Below are 19,243 nucleotides of genomic sequence, written 5' to 3' on the forward strand. Positions count from 1 at the left end.
AAAAAAAAAAAAATTTTTTTTTTTTTTGATTAAATGATTGACCCATATCTCTTTGGTAGAAAAGACCTATATGTAAATCTAATCCACGCACCTCAAAAGACTTGCAGCTATAACTAAAAAAAGTGATCTATTAAATCAGGAGATTTGATAGAAATCCACACCGCTTTTTTCAGACTATTCTGAAAATAAATAAATAAAAAGTGTAATATTCCTTCCACTTCACAGTTCATTTTTGTTAGCCAATCATATAAAACCCCATTAAAATATATTTAACATGTGATGGTCAATATGAAGTCAAATGTGTAAAGGCTTAAGGGAAATTATTTTTTTTATTTTGTTTTTTAAGGCTTGTCGCAGTTTCTTCTGTGCTTTGATTATAACATTACTCTGCCTCATAAAAGTCATTTGTTAGCAGAATGCACCTATTGCACAGTTCATTACCCGACGAAATGTTGGGCATGGCACTAATATTTATACATGGTTGCCGTGCGGGTCCATTTTCGTGGTTAAAATGTGGAAGCAGTCTTTGTGGGAGAACATATTAAAAGATTGTTCATGCTTAAAAACTGGCACTTAGCGTTGTCTGATTAGTATTTAGCGTCTCTGAATTGCTGAAATTTGGATTACATGAGATTAATGACCTGATAGCAGTTTCAGCAAAAGAAACATTAAACTCAGGTTCAGCAACTCCAGATACTTTTTAAGTTATTCTTCTGATGTCATGTACAAACTTTTAAACTTTAAATGCAAAAGTTAATTTATGACCACTGCTGTGCATGTGTTAAGAGGAAAAATGACAAAATTGGGATAATTATTAACTTATGTGTTTAAAATCCTGTATACCTAATATACAACTAATGGCTCTGTTAACTTAGCATGATCACTATAGCTTTAATGCAATTATTCAGAAAAGTTTGTCTGTTTCCATTGAACTGGAAGTGTTGTGGTGTGACTAGCGGGAAAGACACCTTGATCATTATTCCCTCAGCAATGTCTGGCAGGTTATGTCTCACTACTCGATTTTGATCGAAACGCAATAGTTTCTCCATCCATTGTTGAACTTAAGAATAAAAAATGGTATTAGCATATATAAAGGCATCTAGGATTATCTTCTTGGATGATTGCATTAACAATGCAACCAGATATGTTGGAACCATATCTGGTTCCAACATCCATCTCAAAAATGAGTTTTCCTGAGGCTGTCAAAACCTAGAAGGATTACTTAGTGGTAATTTCCCTTTGGGATTTGTCTGAAACACCTCTGAGAATCAAGGGAACACTTTTTTTCTAAAACCTACACCATCTAAGGTGACAGCACTAAATTAGTAAAATTTGGTGACTCCAAACCAAGCTAAAATGTCAGATTTTCTCACTGTTATTCTAAGTCTGAGTCCAAACAAGCTGCTTAGGGCCATTCGAACCTGCAACCTGGTTTTATTAATGATAAATATCTCTGGATCTCTATATCTCTTATTACTAAAAACTCCTTCTTGACTTTTAAATATTGATGTCCTATTTAAATGTACTCAGGGGTAAAAATGATTAGATGATTAATAAATCACCAATAAACGTTTTATATCTCAATTCACCACAGCCTGTGGGGATTTTAAAATACATATTTTTAAGCATTTAAGTGTATTAAATTAAATTTTAAATATAATATATATAACGAGATAAATCGCATACTTAATGAGTAAAATTTATTTTTAGGTTGATTATGTTCGATTTTAAATCTTGACTAACAACTTTGTCTTTGAGCTTTTTGTTTCTCTGGTAGCTTAAGAACTTATTAACTCAGAGGACCATAGTTTCATATGCTCACTCTTGCTTACCTAATTCTGTGTATTCGTAAAATTAATAATCTGTTTTAGCATTTTGTGGGAAGGTAGAAAGTAACTGTTTTCTAAGCCATCCCTTCTCATTTTAAAAAATAATTTCCTGATGCAGTCAGTTCCCTGTTTGGCCTGTAAGACACCCAAGAGGGCTCGAAATACCCTCAACGGAAAAGTGAAAACCAACCAAGTTGACGTTAGCCGCGGCTAGCTTAGCTTAGCTATGATATCCTAAAGCAGTAGGAACTTTATGCCCCTATTAAAATAGCTAAATAGTACTTTTCGCAGTCTTTGGGCGAACCCAGTTAAATGGTAAGAGGGATTTTAATAGACAAGTCAAATATGTAGTGCTTAGCGTTATTGTTTTCGCATTAGCGTGTTGTTGCTTGTCAGCTAGCTTAGCTCCGAACCGTTTTAGCCAGATGCTATTAGCCAACTCACCTCCACCAGTTTATACTTTTACGTCCAATAAGTGATTTTTGCTTATGTTTTTTTTTTAAGCATGTCTGTTTCTCGTACGTTCTGTTTAATTTAAAGCGAAATAATCGGGTTGGCTTTGTAGCTAATGCTATCATTAGCAGAAAATATGTTTTGTTTTTACGGGAAAAGTAGGTTTATAGTTTCGAAGTGTAATATGTTGAAACGAATGTGAAGGTGGAATGGTTCTTGTTTTGTGTTGTGATGTCTGTGTTGGATGTCTTTTTCCAGGTTTATGAGAATGCACAGACATGGGTGACATGAAGACCCCAGATTTTGATGATCTTCTGGCAGCTTTTGATATCCCAGATGCCCCCGGACTGGATTCTAAGGAACCCATCCAGGGAAGCCAAGAGGAGATAGATAGTCATCTAAAAAACTCAGTAATGTGTCTGGATGAGGGCTTACTCAGTAACTCTGCTGTCACTGGAGCAGATATTCCTCTAGTTAGTGTTATTGTGAAAAACACAAGTCGCCAAGAGTCATTGGAAGATCTCAGCGATCAGCTTCATTTAGCACCAGCTTTGCAGAATGGATTCAAGGGAGAAGAGGCCTGTGTTAAGCCTGTGGAGCCCACTAGCCCAGATCTTTCCTGTTCATTTAAGGCTGGTTTGAATGGAGAGGGCCCAAGAGAGCTTTGTGGAGAAACCCTACTTCATCAGAAACCTGAAGAAGCACCAGGATTATCTCCATCACTTTCCCATTTTAGTCCCGTCTCCACTCCAGAGAAAGACAAGGTGTGTAGCAAAGACAAAAAGGTTTCAAAAGCAGATAGGTTCTGTTTTCCCGAAGCTCGGGTTTTGCTTGAACCTTTGGTTCCAGGCAGAGAACAAAAATCAAATCTTTGCTTGTTTGATGCATCTCCCAGGAACACTCAAGAATCCACAACAGAAAACAGAAGAAGTAATAATCTCTCTGATATCCGTGTCAGCAGTCAAACACCAATTCCCTCCGTAAGCAGTGACAAGAGCTTCATAGAGACAGGATGCAAATCTGAAAACACAGCCAGTGTCGCTGCCTCTAATACTTCTGAGAAGTCTGAAGTTCCCTTCTCTAATGAGGCCCCAGTTGATCCAAATGCTAAAAAGGAACCCGAAGGGGAAAATAATCCTAAAGAATCACCAGCATTTCACAGTGATTGTGTCAAAGATAGAAACATGGCACCTATATCCCCAAGAAGCCCTAGAAGTCCAACTGAAACAGTAAAACGGTTAATGAAACCCTCTGATAGCCCTGTAAGCATCTGTAGTGACAGCAGCGGTAAAACATCCCCTGCGGTGGCGCCTGTGTCGTCCCCAGCAATACCCAGAGTCAGGATCAAGACGATTAAAACCACTACTGGTCAGATCAAACGCACGGTCACCAGCGTGCTGCCCGACTCAGAAACCGACGACATTCATTCTGCTTATGAATCCTCCCCGTCGCAGAGCATGATCAGCGAAGATTCATACTCTGTGTCCCCTCGTCAGTCTCAAGCTGTCGATTGTAGTCCTGGGACTAACCCAGCATGCACATCTTCACCGAAAACACTCAGAGGGCCTGAGGAAAAGCCAAGACGCTTTAGGAAGGAGTCCCAAGGCGGCGGTCGTGCCGTTAAGCGGTCTGCTGGCCACAAAGCACAGAAAGTAAAAAGGGCGTCATGTGCAACAGGTCATACATCCAATACAAGCTTCCTTCCTAAAGCGATGCACCTAGCTAGTCTGAACCTGGTCCCTCATAGCGTGGCTGCCTCTGTAGCTGCCCGGCCCTCATCCCATCAGCAGAGTCCACACATCCTTTCCTCTGCAGTGTGCAGCTCCGTCCCTCTGGTTCATCAGGTGAAAGCAGCCAACCCTTTGCCCCGTTCGTCTGTTCCGAACACAGCAGCAGGAACTCTAAACAGGCTTTTAACCAGTGCCAACCCAGTGCCTATATACGTGCCTAACCTGAACCCCCCAGCAGAGTGCAGCATCAACCTTCCACCTCATGGATATTGCTGCCTGGAGTGTGGGGACTCTTTCGCTGTCGAGAAGAGTCTGGCGTTTCATTACAACAGGAGAAGTGTTCAGATTGAAGTAGGGTGCACACACTGCGCAAAGAGCCTGGTGTTCTTTAACAGGTGTGCGCTGTTGGCACATGCAAGGGAGCACAAAAACAGCGGCAGTGTGATGCAGTGTACACAGCTCCATCTGAAGCCCATATCAGAGGAGCAGATGTTTGTACCTCTGAGCCAAGAGCAAGGCCCAAACACCTCTCAGTCACTCCCCCCAATAAACGAACCCGTCATGCCCTTACATCCAGATAATGTCATTCCACACAGACTCCGTTGTCTGGAGTGCAACAAGCAGGTGGCTGACTATAAGGAACTGGCAGGTCATTACCAGAAGATATCAGAAGATGTGGAAGGGCTGGTGAGTAAATGGGCTGTAAAAAAATCACAGTGCATAATGTCTGTTTATGTAAGTAAGAATCTAATAAAGATATCTTTATTCCACAGTTTGGAAATTAAGGTCAATTAAAACTGATCAAGTTTGAAAGGCAGAGCAAGACTTTTAACTTAGGAAGTAGATGTTAGTTCAAAGCAAAAACTAAAGCTCTTATATGAAGTGGTTTAAAAAAACAAAACAAAAAAACAACTCAAACTTGATGCAAGCGCTTTTATTTAAGACAGAAAAACAAACTGTAGTTAGCATCTGAACTGGAAATTGTTCTTTTTCCTGCTAATAGTAGTTTTAAATCTAGCTCACCTCAATAAGGCCTATAGTAACCCCTTTTTATCCACTTGACAGTCTGCAGTTTTCAAGAGCCAGAACATTTAATGTATCTAGATGTGTGGAAAAGCATAATAGCCCTCTTTTAGCCAGCTTCCTTGCAGTGCTCAGCTGCAGCTGGGCCAGGATTGTTCGTCTGCACAGCGCAGAACTCTGATCCGTCTTCTCTAACATATCTTATAGAGAAACAACTGGATGGATGGTATAATAAAAAAGGTTTTGTAGATTTGAAAGTTCCTCTTTATAAAAATGTTGGTAGACTTTATTTTCACCACAAAAATGATCTACCGTAAATGAGTAATTATTTCAGGTATTTAACCTTAATTTGAGTACCAAATAAGATGATCTGCCAATGGAATTAGTATTTTATCCTTTTATCCTCACTAGATATTATGCACTTTAAATGAGAGACTGCAGTTTTTTTTTCTCATTTTAAATTAAAATTTTCTTATTCCATTGACAGTGTCTCCCTTATCTGTTCAATTAAAGCAAAAAAATGCACTTATTTTAAGAAAAATTGACTTGCTTAGATTTATATTTTTTGCAGTGATTTTTTTGAGTGCCATTTCTCTTGTCTCAAACAAGGTAATATACCCAACCTCCTTTCCTTGTTTTTCATCGTCACAGATTTGTAAGGTATGCTCAATGTTGCTACCCAACAAGTGTAGCTTCAGAGCTCACCAGCGCCTCCACGCCCACAAATCGCCCTACTGCTGTCCTGAGTGCGGTGCCCTGAGTCGTTCTGCTGACATACAGAAGCACGTCAAGGAAAACTGTCTGCATTATGCTCGCAAAGCTTGGTACAAGTACGTAGAATAAAAAAACAAACAATTAAGGTCTAAATTGCTTTTAAAATATACAGTAAGGTGTTATAATGGTTGTTCTTATGTTTTCCTCCAGATGTCTTCACTGTGATGTGGTTTTCAGAACCCTACAAGGACAGAAGTCTCACATCGAAGAGAAACACTTAGAAGTCTTTTACAAATGCTCCGTCTGTCCTGTCGCCTTTAAGACTTCTGACGGCTGTGAAGCACACTTGAAAAATAAACATAGATCTAGTAAACAAACACCTCAGTAAGTAAACAAGAAACGACCTGACAGCTAAAAGTTCTACGTCTCATTTAAAGGTTGTTATTACCCTTTTTTTTTCTCTATTTGCAGGTTGGTTTTTAAGTGTTCCTGTAAGGCACTTTTCAAGAAAAAACACCTTTTTTTCCAACATTTTCATGAAAATGCCAACAAGCGAGTCACGTGTGTGTTTAAGTGTCCAGAATGCAACTCGGTCTTTCCACAAAAGCGGCTTTTAATGCAACACTTTAAGGTTGGTTCCAGATAAATTCCCTATTGTTTTTTAAGGTTGCAAGCATTTTCCTTCATGTTTATATTTTAAAAGCAATACACTTTTTTGAATAGTGTAAATTGTATGAATGAGAGAAAAAATAAGTTTTCAGTAGGAGCTGCTCCTTCTTGTTACCAGATCTATTGTACCTTTTAATACATCATAATGTATAAGATGTTGCCTTTACCATTTTTTAAGTCCCCTCCTCTGTCCCTTATCTTTGTCATTGTGCAGGGTGTTCATATTGGAAACCTGACAGCAGAGATGGAAAAGGACACTAAAGAAATAGAGGGGACTGATGGGTGCCCAGGGTCTCATCCTGTCCAGCAGGAGAAGAGTCACGTTCCCCGTAAACTCATCGATAGCCCAAGAAAAAGGTCAGAGCAGGACGCCAAATCTGCCGTTAAGCCTCGAGGATGGACCTGCGGCGAGTGTCTGCAGTGGTTTGCTGAGCGAGAGGCCTACGTCTCTCACATGAAAAACAGCCATGGAAAAGTAGGTGTTCCTGAATCCCACATTTTCTCACTGAATCCCAATCACTTTTAGACAAATATAATTACTTATGCTAAATAAATGGATATATATATAAATAGATATACTTTATCCCAAGGAGAAATTGTAGTGTAGCATCAGCTTTACACATAGGGACAGTTACAACACAATGAGGTAAAAAAGTACAATAAAATCTAGACATATTTACAATATAAAGGAAATATAAAAATGTAAAAACAGTATTGTTTGAAGTACAAGTAAAATAAAATAAGTATAAGGCGCACTGAACAGTCCGACTGACTTTATTTGATTTAATAATTTAATGTATTTCAGATATTATTACCATTAGCAATGATTGGAGTGCAGTTTTGAGAATAACTTGAATGGTGGCTTTTGCTAATTGCAAAGTAGTTTCCTAGCTGTTAGCGGTGCTAGCTAGTTAATGTATTATCAGTGATTGTATATAGATGCTCTACTGTAGGATCTCTGATGTTTTGTGGTTTTATTTAACCACAGAATTTGACAGATAACAGGCTGTGTAACAAGCCATCATTAGCTGGTTAATACAACCATTGCTCTTATTTTGCTAAATGTATTTGTTAATCAGAGTAGCTCTTAAAAGGTTTAAGTGTGGTTTTTACACCGTGGCTCTGCTTTATCTTTTTGTTTTTTCCTAGACTTCTTGTTTCTTTATATGAAAGTAAAGTTTAGTAGCCTTCTTAAAGCCATCCATCTGGCAGTCCACAGTAAAATGCTACTGTGTTAAATATAAAGCAGCAGAAAAGCTCTATTTCCAACACTTTGACAGGCATCTCACTAGAGACGTTAACACAGAACAGAATAAAATATACGCCATAATTTAATAATACTGCATGAAAAAGGCTGGTTAATAAATTAGTATCAGTAAATATTATTGAAATACCTGATCGATCTCAATAGAAAATACAAAACATGAAATTTTCCGTATTTCTGTTGAACTACTGAAGGACATACGAATAGGATTCAGTCTTTTTAAAAAGACTGGTAGTAGATCTGAGCCACTTTTAAAAGTTAAAGGTTACAATTTAATAAGGTTAAGATTACTTTTTAAATGTTTGACTTTTATCCTCGATCCTACCGTAATTACAAATGGGTAAAAAAAACACTAATCAAAGTCATCATATCGTGAAACATTTTTCATCCATATCCCACAGTCCTACATGTGCAATAAGGTTGACTTTTGTTGCCTTAAAGCTGTTATGTAAACCTTTTTTGAATACATTGATGCAGGATTGCAGGCTCGCCTCATTAGAACTATGTTTGATTTTTTTTTTTTTTTTTTTTTTTACTTCAGTCAGTGAGGAAATATCCATGTCGCCACTGTGAGCAGTCGTTCAACTCTGCCACCAGTCTGAGGAGACACATTCGCAGCGAACATGACGGCAAAAGAAGAATCTATTCCTGTTGGTAAGTTAGACACTCTTCTCTCTGATTAATTCCTTTTTACAGAAAATAATTACAACATTACCATCCCTATCATGTAGGTACTGCACAGAGCCGAAGACGACTTTCACAACAAGCGTGATGTTGAAGAACCACATAAGTCTCATGCATGGTATTAAAAACCCAGATCTGAGCCAGATGCCCAAATCGTCCATCACAGAACCTAAAAACCCTTCAGGAAAGGTGGGTTTAGTGCAGCTTTGGCTTTATTTTCTGCTCGCAGACAAATGTTTGAAAATATAAAGGAAAGATAGTCTTGAAGTCAAGATTTGATTTATTAAATTAGTCATTATGGCCTGATTGGAAAAAGGGATTGGCTCACATAACCAATAAGTTGTTGTATCAAAAGCTGTCATTAAGTGTTTTCTGTAACGAGGTTCTGCTTTGCAGAATAAAGTCACAAGGAGAATAGTCATAAAATTGCGAGAATAAAGTTGTATCATTACGAGAATAAAGTCGTAAAATTACGAGAATAAAGTCGTATCAGTAAGACAATAAAGTAAAAATATGAAAATAAAGTCACCATGAGAATAGCAATAAAATTAAGGAAATAAAGTCATAATATTAAGAGAATGAACTCCTAAAATTACTAGAATAAAGTTGTATTTTATGACAACTCTTACAAGAAGCACTGTCTTTCCTAAAATGAGGAATGTCGAGCATCATTTGAAATTATACTTTGGCTCTGGTTTGACAAATAAGGAAATCTTTTAGCACACCAGCATCAAATTGGACAGTAGGTCAAAGTGGACTCAAAGGTTTCTTTCTAAAACCGGTTGTGTTATGATGACTTCATTCGCATAATACTACGACTTTATTCTCGTAATCTTATGATTATATTCTCATAATATTAAAACTTAATTCTCGTAATGTTACAACTTTATTCTCGTAATATTACAAATATATTCTCGTAATATTACAACTTTATTCTCGTAATGTTACGACTTTATTCTCGTAATGTTATGACTAAATTCTCGTAATATTACGACTATAATCTCGTAATATTACGACTTTATTCTCGTAATATTACAACTTTATTCTCGTAACATTACAACTTTATTCTCGTAATGTTACAACTTTATTCTCGTAATGTTATGACTATACTCTTGTAATATTACGACTTTATTCTCAAAATACAAAAAATTAAAAAATCTCTAGCCTTGCCCTAATACTCCGTGGTAATCAAATTTTTGGGGGGAAGTGAGAGGCGGGGCATTTAGTCTCTCTTATGGCAAAAGGCAAAGGCAAATTTATTTGTATAGCACAATTTAGTACAAAGACAATGCAAAGTGCTTTACATGATTAAAATATAGAAAAATAAAACAGAATCAAAGAAAAATAAAAAATAAAATAATTCAGTTGGAAAGCCAATATAAACGAAAATTCTTTTTCTTTACACTGTATATAAAACGACAATAAAATGTGTCTAACTCGTTTTTAAGCCATATAACTCAGTTAAATGCTTTTAAATACATACGTTTATCTTCTTTGTTTTTTGTGATTTAAAAAATGAAGCAAAACCAAATAAATAATGTCATTGCAAACACTAACATTTACTGAATTTGGTTTGTGTAAAAAAGAAGAAAAGCGTCTGTTGGTCGGTATTCTAATGGAACATGTATTGATCACTGCTTTAAAGGTTTGTTTCTGTGATTTTTTTTTTCAGGGGATAATATCAGCTGTGAGGAGCCTGCAGGCTGACAGCCAGGGTTGCAGTGATCTCGCCGCTCCGTCCGCTAAACGTCTTAAAATGCAGCACCGCTGCTCAAAGTGCGGCTTCGTCACACAGGACAGTACAGAGTTCCAGCAGCATATACCTCAGCATAAAACGGATGAAAACACTCCTCAGTGCCTTCACTGCGGCCTGTGTTTCACATCCGTGTTTTCTCTTAATAGACATCTATTTATTGTGCACAAAGTCAAAGATCCCAAGATAAATGAAGAAGAGGAGGAGGAGAGAAATGATGGAGAAACGGATAAGGACGGTCGATCGGATAGATCAGCAGCAGCTGATCAGGTAAATGACTTGAAATCACTGCAGGATGAAGAATCAGAAAATTCAAAGCACGTCAAGACTACAAACAGTCATTTAAAATCAAACACTCGCTCCCAGACAGAAGCAGCTTCTCTCCATCAGTGAGGATTACATATGCTCCAGAAAAGGCTGCTTTTTTGTCACGTCTTTTTTTTTTTTTTTTTTTTTTATGGAGTCGAGCCAAATTTGTGCTCCAGCGTCAGCTTGACGCAGGACCTGCGCCCTGTAACTCCCTTAAAGCTCGACGTGCACCTTTCCTGACAAATATCTCTACGCCGTAGCAACACGTATTAACAACTGCTATTGGTCCAGGTGGCGTGTGTTTACATGGATCATTGCTTTGCTCACAAGTAACCCTAATGTGGATCAACAGCATAAAATGTAACAGGCTGTAACTGAGTCAGTTTGCTTACCAGTTTGGCTTTGTTTATTTTAAGCTCCTAACTGCTCCACCAGTCTGTGCTAGTATTCATTTCAATAGTTTTGCACATTTTCTTCTAATATCTTTTCAGGTTTGCGTTTCATTTCTTTTCTTTAGAGGGACTTTATTTATGTTGCTTTCCATACCCTTCTTTTGTGCGTTTTTATAATAGAATGCCTTCCTAGTTTGTCCACTTAATTTCTTGTCCATTGAAAGCTTAAAAAGTGCTCCACCCTTCTACACATCGATCTGATGCTGAGGTATTAATTTGGCTCACAGGAATTAGATTATATTAATGCATGCGGTATAAACATTTGGGGCCTTTTTTATGTTATTTTAAAAAATGCAGTATATTTAAGAAAATGTTTTTTTTTATATGAAGGACAGTATTGTCATTTTTCACTCAAGCAAATTTACTTTGCATGTTAGTAACATGTTAATCTTTCACATTCATCTACCCTCATCTTTATTTCCTTTTAAAGTTTTTTAAAAGCTGATCTGAACAGGGTCCTCAGGAATATAGTTTGGGTATAAGTCAAGTGATGATGGTTTATATGAAGCTCTGAGTTTTCACCAACAGTTGTCTAGTTATGAGCTTAAGTTTTAAAAGCCACAAGAAGGTTAGATTTTTGTATTCTAACATTTTTTTTTACAAGACTTTATAGTTTAATAGTACTTTTATTGCTGCAATCACATATTTTTGATAAAGAAGAATAATTCTTTAAGACCATAAACAGGTGTACATTAAAGCTTATTAAAGTAAACTTGATTAATTACAGCATTTTCAAGCAGCTAGAAATCAGAATGGATAATTCTACATAATGCAGTTCTAACTTATCAGCATTTCAAATATGAAAAAAAAAATCACCCATTTCCACTTTGATTCATTAAATGCATCAAATAATAACCACACTATTTAGCTCCAGAAAATATATCAACCAATTGTATGCATTTTGATGCACTTTTTTAGGTCACATAATTGTTATCTAATGGTTAAGGACACGTGCATTCCTCATCTACCTTTGTGTAAATAAGGATTATCTTGTGATTCATTTAATTTTTGATCCAAACTACTCACTTAATGGAGTATTTGTTTCTCTTTCATTTTCTGTTATTGTTCCAAAAAAGAAAAAAAAAAATCTAAATTGTGAGGATCAGTATTGACCTGATCGATGCATCATATTCATCATGTTGAAATATGTGGTTTTTCATCCCAGATTGTGTTTTGTTTTTTTTGTTTTTTAAGTGGGGGTGGTATTTGTGTGTGTAAGGGTTGGACATGGAGGCATTACAGTTTTGCTGCGGAAGTATTGAAAATACCTCAAAATCACCAGAAGTGTAATTTTTCCAGCAAACAAATGTGATTGTTGTTTGGAATCAGGGTACATGATTTATGTGGTTTTGGATAATCCCGAAAAGATGTTAGAGCGAACTTCGGCGGCGCATCTAGGATACTGTTTTATAAATCCCAACCTGGGGACACGATGGGATGCAGAATCATTTCAGGGGATAAAAAACTCATGGATCAGTGGTTATGAAGGATGTTCATCTGCAGGTTTTGATTTGTGCGGCAGTACTTCTTGTTTTTGTGTCGTCCCCGTGACGGTTCCTACCTCTACAGGAAATGGCAATGATTGTTAAATGTCCACAGGCTTTGAGAGGTTGAAGTTAAATCTCAGTGCAATGTTAGCAGTTATTTTATAAAACTTGCATTCTCCCATGTTTTTAAATGTTATTAATTATTCTGGGAATATTTAGGTTTAATGGTCATATTGACTTAATAAACGAGTGAATTTTTTTCTATTAAAGTGCTCAGAATCTCACTGCAGCAGGTTACCTGTTCACAACCTACCTTTTTATAACATTCTGTAAAACACATTTGTATTTTTGATACAGCCTACAAAAAGGAATTTTAAAAAATGTATATAATGAAACCTGGAATCCACAGCATCCTTTAAGCCATTACATCTGTTTAGCATGCAGTGGCCTGCGTCCCTCACTGTTACGTTTACAGGAATTACAAATAAACAGGTGCATTTAATGAAACACCTGGTCGCCTTTGTGTTTTTGTTACCTTACATTTCTCTACTGGGGTGATGCTGGTATTTAAAAGTGACAGCTAATGTTTTTCCAGTGATGTCACAACTCGCTCAAGTCACCTAAATGAGGACTATGCAACCAATAAGCAACAACCACCAGAAGATGACCTAATGCTATTAGAGAACTAAGCCCAGCCCATCCATGTATAAAACACTGCTCTCATATTGGAAGAACTGCAAAGATTTTAAATAAGCTGGAAAATAAAGAGAGAAGCAGTATGAAAAAGATCTGCAGAGGAGGATTTGTGTCTTCTCTCATCCTAATCTCGTATATCGCTCTGGCAACTTCAGTGATGCTCGATTTAACTGAACTGAAAAATAAAATTTCCAAGCTCAAGGTGAATCCCAGAGGGAATCTTTGGGCAACAGGTAAGAAATATTGAAACTGCTAAATATATTTTTTCTTTATCTGTTTTTCTATAAGAGGGTTCTGTATATTTTTTACTTTGTGAATTTAGGGCATTTCATGGGAAAGAAGAGTGTGGATAGCTCCTTTCTGGAGACTGTCTTTGAAGACATAAACGCTCCATCTGAAGGCAGAGATGCGAGTCCTGTGGCCGGAGCAGATTTTCAGGCACTGATCACCAAGATGTTGAGAGGCGCACAACCAACAAGAAGACAGACTCTGGACATGTTAGTTTAATCTTATTTTATTAAGATCATGTTCTGAATATCATAGTATTTTGATTAATATTTTCTGGTGTTTTGGAAGATTTTGATGATTATTTTCTCTTTTATTTTGTTACTAGTATAATCATGTCACAATTATTTCATTGTTTATTATTATTTATCATCTCTAGTCTTATTTCTTGTCATAACCGTTATTTTTATTTGCAAGAGTTCCCTTTTATTATGCCTTAAATTTAAGTTTTTACTACGGTATATCTTTATATATAAAAATTATTGTACTACCACTATAATGATCATATCACTTCATTTAGGTTGTTTTTTTTTATTTTTTTATTTTGTATTTGTATAATTGTTTATTAGAGGTAGTAGCAGTATTTTCTTATTTTGATTTTTTTTTTTTCAAATTAGTAGTGATATGTACTTATTACAGTTATTTTATTGGTGTAATTAAGCGTTTCTTGTATCGTTACATCTCATGTTCTACTTTTTTTTATGTAGAGAGAGAGGAGATCCAGCTTGAAGGCCAGCCTCTATCAAGCACCAACGGATTGATCAGATTTATTATTTTTGTCATTTAAAAAAAAGGCTGTAATATAACCACTATTTATTTTATGTGATATATATTGTGTTAATTTTGTCAAAAAAAAATAAATATCCCTTCCTCATTTATAACATGGATGATTTCTGTCATTTAAATAAAAAGAGCAAATAAATTATATATATGAGTGTGTTTTATTTCCATTTTGCGCCTGAATGATGGAACTGGGATTTTCTGTGTTTTGGCGCCCCCTGTCGGTGTGCCTGCCGCTTTTCATTTCCGGGTGAAAGACCGTGAGCCGCAACGTGCTGGTGTCTGATAAACAGCAGCTATGCCGCTGGTGGTAATGTGCGGATACCCTTGTAGCGGTAAAACAAGAAGAGCAGAAGAACTGAAGGCGCATTTTGAAAAGAGCACAGACCGACAGGTTTACAGTGTTGGAGACGGAGCGCTGGGCCTGGATAGGAACTCTGTTTACGCAGGCAAGTGGCGCTCCCTCCCATTCACTGCTGCTGCTCGCTTTTACTGTACTTTCCGACCTCATTTCTAATCGCCTTAAACGTTATTAACTGTAAGAACTTCATACTTTGGCTCGTTTCCTCTCCTGAGCGATTTTTTTTATCCAATAACAGGATACTGTGCCATATGTAAACACTTGATCGAGTGTTTTCCTTTTATTTTATAATCTCCTCCCAGACGGGGAGAAAACTTCCTCCCTTAATCCCATAATTATAAATCAAAGTAATAAAAAAAAGTTTGTTGCATAAACTCAAAGGAATTAATCAGATTTCCTAAATAGGATGTAGATTTAAGTTTCTAGATTATTTTTGATCTCATCGGTTCATTTCTACCAATGTGTTTAATACGTTCATTATTAATTCATTAAAATAATGAATGTGTTCAATACACTTATTATTTTATCAGGATTCAGGTTAAAAAAAAGAATTTTTTTACCCTAAATAGCATTTTTTTTTTTTTTTTAAATTAAAAGATGGAAAAGAAGGTCTACCTACTAACTGCACTTATATAAAGAAAATAGAAAAACCTTCAAGGCACAGCTTACAGTACTTTTAAATATGATGTTTGCATGGTTACTGTGGCTGCTAAAAATTTAATAAAAAAACTAAAAGCAGCTGTAGGAGTTAATAAAACGCAAAAATTGGCTGGCTTTAGTCACACTTTTTCAGCTCTTTTGGAAATATTTTGTGGGGTTTTTTTTTCTTCATAGCAAATCAGTTTATCTTTTTTGTTTCTCAATATTTAGGTCGGTTGATTACAGATATCATTTTAATTAACACATTAAATACAAATACACACATTTCATAAAGCAGCATCCCTTAACCCATTTGTATTATTTAACTCTTGGCTGTTTGTTGTTTTTTTTTTCTTTTTATGTCCAGCAAATAGGTCAAATAATATCTAGGACAAAGTATTAAACTAATTACTTTTTGTCTACCTGAATAGATGGTTGAGTACATTGGTTATTAATTGTTAAAAAGGGATGTAACTTTATATTAAAGATTTGTAAATTGTTGTAAATGTATATAAGCCAAACTTAATGATCTGTTGCAGATTCCCAAAAGGAGAAAGAGGCCAGAGCATCTCTGAAAGCTGAAGTAGAGAGGTAGGATCACCACCACATCCAGGTTATTACATTTAGACAGAAAATCCCATTTTACCGGCTTTTTTTCTTTTTCAGAAAAGTAAACAAGGACAACATTGTAATCTTGGACTCATTAAATTACATCAAAGGTACCTGCTAACAGCTGCATGTTGATTAGTGGTTTAAACCCTGGGGTAACCTCATTCATGAAATATCACACAGGTTACCGCTATGAGCTGTTCTGCCTGACCAAGCACACCCAGACGCCTCACTGCCTGGTAAGTATGAAGGGAAAACAATAATCCAAATCTGTTTGGATTATTCTGACAAATGTTGACTGATCTTTGGTGTGTTTTGATGAAGGTGCACTGTTTGACATCGGGGGAGGAAAGCTCGCTGTGGAACAGAAATAGAGAATCTGCAGAGCAATACGGCCAGGACATGTGGGTTAGCATGATTTAAAACCCTTTTGATGGTTAGTCTGTTCAATTAAAGTTAAATTTCCTTTTGTTTTAAAGATTTGACGCATTAGTTAAAAGGTTTGAAGCACCAGACTCCAGGAACAGATGGGACAGCCCTCTTTTCACAGTCCTCAAAGATGACATACTACCTCTAGACGACATTTCTGATGCACTTTTTAAAAGGAAAGCCCCCCCACCAAACCAGTCTACCCAAAGTGTAAGAGATTACCAAAAGCCGTGTTCTGTGCAATAATTAGTTTACTGTTAAACAATTATCTAAAAGTAACAATGCACGTTTCCTTTCCTTTTCACCACAGCAACCCCTCTCCTCAACAAACTTCCTGTACGAATTGGACAAAACCACTCAGGATGTCTTAATGGTGAGCCCTCCTGTAGCGTTTGATTTCTTTTTCAGTCTGATATTTTCTTGCACTCACTTCCTCTGTGATTGTTAATGGGAAATATAACAACTGTCCATTTGTTGTTTTGTTTTTGTTCCCAGAGAGGTAAGACAAGGTTTCCTCCATTAGTTTGTTTTCTTGCTGCTTTGTTAAAGTCTCTACTGCCATTGACACACTGGTTAGAAAACATGGGTGATTCTAAAGATAAATCATTAAAGACCAGCAACATGTGCACCTCAAAACCCATGAAAGACTTCACAGAAGGTTGTGTCAGTAAACAAAAAAGAGCTAAATTAGGGTATGATAGGTGGTGGAATAAGACTAGAGTAAATATTTTGGGCTGTTAATTGAAGTTAGGACTGATCAGCCCTGGGAATGAAAATGGACCATAAGTTAGCCCTGAAATATCAAAAGGTTCTTTTTAAAATAAATTACCTCAGTATTTATAACTTTCTCCCCTAAAAAGACGTTACGCATCTAAACAAAAAAAGCGTTTTTCCCGTCTCCCATGGCTGTGCACATCACTGGCGTCATTTCAACTTGTCCTCTGTGGGGGTGGACTTACTGGAAACACTCTATGGAAATTGTGCTCCGCCCCTTTAATGCAGCTTTTTAAAACCCTGATGTCCAGTATTTGTATTGTCTGTATTTGATTATTTGCCATGAAGAATAGAGGAACCTAATTCCGTTTACATTAACCTTAAGAGTAAGGTTGAGTGGGTTCATAAAATACAAAACATACCATTGCACATTATAGATGTGAGAATTTATAATGATTCAGAAGCAGAAATAAGTAGAGTACTGAACATTCGCTTGATATCTGAGAGTATTTTGTAGATATTAAGCACTAAACCAAATTAATGGACACAATTATCTGTCATTTTTATCTCTAATTGGTGTTGCATAATAAAAAAAAACATATTTTGTGTTATTTGCTAAATGCAATTAGAAATTGTTTTTGCAGATGCTCCTTTTGTATTAAGCTTCTCCCCATTATTTATATTATATAAGTATTATTTATTTATTTATTTTTTAAATAAAAGACTTTTCAATCTTTCAGGCTATTTTTAACGCCCAGAAGACGAGTGTTCCTGGGGACCTTATTCCAGTTCCAGGAGCTACAGAAAAGATATCCTTTACTTTGCAAATTAAGGATGATATATTAACTATGTTGTCTTTATGACGTTTGCAGTTCAAGGTAAGCTTAATCACACATTTATGGCTGCTGGATTCAGTTCTCATCTGATGTAGGAAGTCTTATTTGCCTGCAGATGGGAGGTAAAGGTCTCGTCATCAAAGACCTCCATAAACACTCCTGAACGGAAGGCAGAGCAGCCAGGCAAAGCTAAAGGTCTCCTCTGTAATAAAATGCTGAGAGATGCACCTAGTAGAAAGCAACCAAACCTCCCGGTGGCCTCACTGCCTCACTCATTTCCCAGAAGCAAGCGCTTTGATTAATTTTTCTCCTTTGAACATGTTCATCCAATCAGGAGCTGATCTAAAAGCTCTGTGTTGGTCTGCCTTCGGTGACAGGCGCATGATTTAAGTTCCTCATTATGTCGGTAACATTTTGCAGCATGTGACTGGCTCTCTAAATAACTTCCTTAACTTGAAATAAAACGTGGCACTGACCAGGAGCGTCAACATGGCAGAGCTGAGAAAACTACGGCGCCAGTTCATCAGTTACAGCAAGATGCACCCGACGGAGAACACGTCACAGATTGCCAACATGTTTGTTCAGTATTTAAATAAGGGTCTTCATTAAATTAAATAAAAAAGCTGAGTGGGTTTTTGTTTGTTCCCTGACAAATACAGATATTTAGGTGAGTTTTTGTGTCACTTTCCTTTTTTTTTTATTTACAACGAGATACAAATGATCTTGATTACTTCAGTTTATGTACTAAATTTAGCTACACGGGCTAATTGTCCGCTATCATTCGGATGATGGCATTAAAAGCTAAATTAAACACAAAACACATCATTACATAATCATAAAAACATGTGAGACAAAGTAGGACATGTTGGAGGCGGAGATGCACAACAAACACTTTAAAGTATATTTATTCACTTTTCTAGATCTGTACTTATTCCTGTTTGGCATGAATAAGGTTGTTCACCTATTTATGTTCACTAGAAGATTTTTTTATTATTATTATTACACCTTGAGGTGTTTTTTTATTTATTTTTTTTTTTATCTGAGTTTTATTTTTTAATACATTTATCCGGATTAGTGTAAACTACATACCTTTGGTCAATTTACCTTTGGAAGTACTTTATTTTTTTATTTTGAAAATATGGGTTTTAAACTAAATGGATCAATAGGAGATGCTTCTGCATACTGTGTGCATTATACACTATTTAGATTCCTGTGTTGAAATCCCTTTAACATCTTTTTAGTTGTCATATTAATCCATGGGATAAGACAACTGCTTCTTATACACATGTCAAATATGATTATAGATTATATTGAAGTTCTTTTAAGCACTGGATGAAAGATTTTTTTTTATCCCCTATTGTCAACATTATTTTAACTGAAGCATTTTTTTCCCTCAGCAACAAGCGGCTGCATTGACAATAGCGGTAGAGAACAGTCTATGTCCCCATCCTAGCCTGGAATCCATTAATAGTTGTCCTTATGATGGGAGATAACCCCCCCCCCCCCTTTTTTTTTTTTTTTTTTTTG

At 36.4% G+C, this 19,243-nt stretch overlaps 3 protein-coding genes across 4 annotated transcripts; all 3 read left to right on the plus strand.

Moving 5' to 3' along the window:
- Window positions 1–2,009: 2,009 nt before the first annotated feature.
- znf592 (zinc finger protein 592) lies at window positions 2,010–12,865 on the plus strand. The gene is made up of 9 exons (XM_015398224.1): window positions 2,010–2,144; window positions 2,541–4,699; window positions 5,687–5,865; window positions 5,960–6,133; window positions 6,221–6,380; window positions 6,633–6,893; window positions 8,224–8,336; window positions 8,414–8,555; window positions 10,039–12,865. The coding sequence occupies exons 2-9, from the start codon at window positions 2,561–2,563 to the stop codon at window positions 10,510–10,512; spliced, it is 3,642 nt and encodes a 1,213-aa protein (XP_015253710.1). The 5' UTR covers window positions 2,010–2,144; window positions 2,541–2,560; the 3' UTR covers window positions 10,513–12,865.
- A 280-nt stretch (window positions 12,866–13,145) lies between these two features.
- nmb (neuromedin B) lies at window positions 13,146–14,147 on the plus strand. Its single transcript, XM_015398223.1, has 3 exons — window positions 13,146–13,296; window positions 13,386–13,560; window positions 14,056–14,147. The coding sequence occupies exons 1-3, from the start codon at window positions 13,146–13,148 to the stop codon at window positions 14,075–14,077; spliced, it is 348 nt and encodes a 115-aa protein (XP_015253709.1). The 3' UTR covers window positions 14,078–14,147.
- A 234-nt stretch (window positions 14,148–14,381) lies between these two features.
- Window positions 14,382–18,367, plus strand: kti12 (KTI12 chromatin associated homolog). 2 transcript variants are annotated; one of them, XM_015398217.1, is made up of 9 exons: window positions 14,382–14,577; window positions 15,668–15,719; window positions 15,795–15,847; window positions 15,921–15,976; window positions 16,062–16,141; window positions 16,217–16,376; window positions 16,477–16,539; window positions 17,621–17,689; window positions 18,182–18,367. In XM_015398217.1, exons 1-9 carry the CDS (start codon window positions 14,427–14,429, stop codon window positions 18,323–18,325), a joined length of 828 nt encoding a protein of 275 aa, XP_015253703.1. In that variant the 5' UTR covers window positions 14,382–14,426; the 3' UTR covers window positions 18,326–18,367. The 2 variants fall into 2 exon arrangements, with proteins under 2 accessions (XP_015253703.1, XP_015253704.1); XM_015398218.1 differs by lacking the exon at window positions 16,477–16,539.
- The last annotated feature ends 876 nt before the right edge of the window (window positions 18,368–19,243 follow it).

The sequence above is a fragment of the Cyprinodon variegatus genome, unplaced genomic scaffold, assembly GCF_000732505.1.
Source record: "Cyprinodon variegatus isolate N-32 unplaced genomic scaffold, C_variegatus-1.0 Scaffold918, whole genome shotgun sequence".
Taxonomy (NCBI): domain Eukaryota; kingdom Metazoa; phylum Chordata; class Actinopteri; order Cyprinodontiformes; family Cyprinodontidae; genus Cyprinodon; species Cyprinodon variegatus.

Excerpts from the sequence above, each read along its gene's own strand:
- znf592 (XM_015398224.1), top strand. The coding sequence starts at position 2,561 with ATGGGTGACATGAAGACCCCAGATTTTGATGATCTTCTGGCAGCTTTT. Across the intron at positions 4,700-5,686 it reads CAGAAGATGTGGAAGGGCTG|ATTTGTAAGGTATGCTCAAT; the intron begins GTGAGTAAATGG and ends TCATCGTCACAG. Across the intron at positions 6,894-8,223 it reads TGAAAAACAGCCATGGAAAA|TCAGTGAGGAAATATCCATG; the intron begins GTAGGTGTTCCT and ends TTTTTACTTCAG.
- nmb (XM_015398223.1), top strand. The coding sequence starts at position 13,146 with ATGAAAAAGATCTGCAGAGGAGGATTTGTGTCTTCTCTCATCCTAATC. Across the intron at positions 13,297-13,385 it reads AGGGAATCTTTGGGCAACAG|GGCATTTCATGGGAAAGAAG; the intron begins GTAAGAAATATT and ends TTGTGAATTTAG. Across the intron at positions 13,561-14,055 it reads AGAAGACAGACTCTGGACAT|AGAGAGAGGAGATCCAGCTT; the intron begins GTTAGTTTAATC and ends TTTTTTATGTAG.
- kti12 (XM_015398217.1), top strand. The coding sequence starts at position 14,427 with ATGCCGCTGGTGGTAATGTGCGGATACCCTTGTAGCGGTAAAACAAGA. Across the intron at positions 15,977-16,061 it reads CCCAGACGCCTCACTGCCTG|GTGCACTGTTTGACATCGGG; the intron begins GTAAGTATGAAG and ends GTTTTGATGAAG. Across the intron at positions 16,142-16,216 it reads GAGCAATACGGCCAGGACAT|ATTTGACGCATTAGTTAAAA; the intron begins GTGGGTTAGCAT and ends TTTGTTTTAAAG.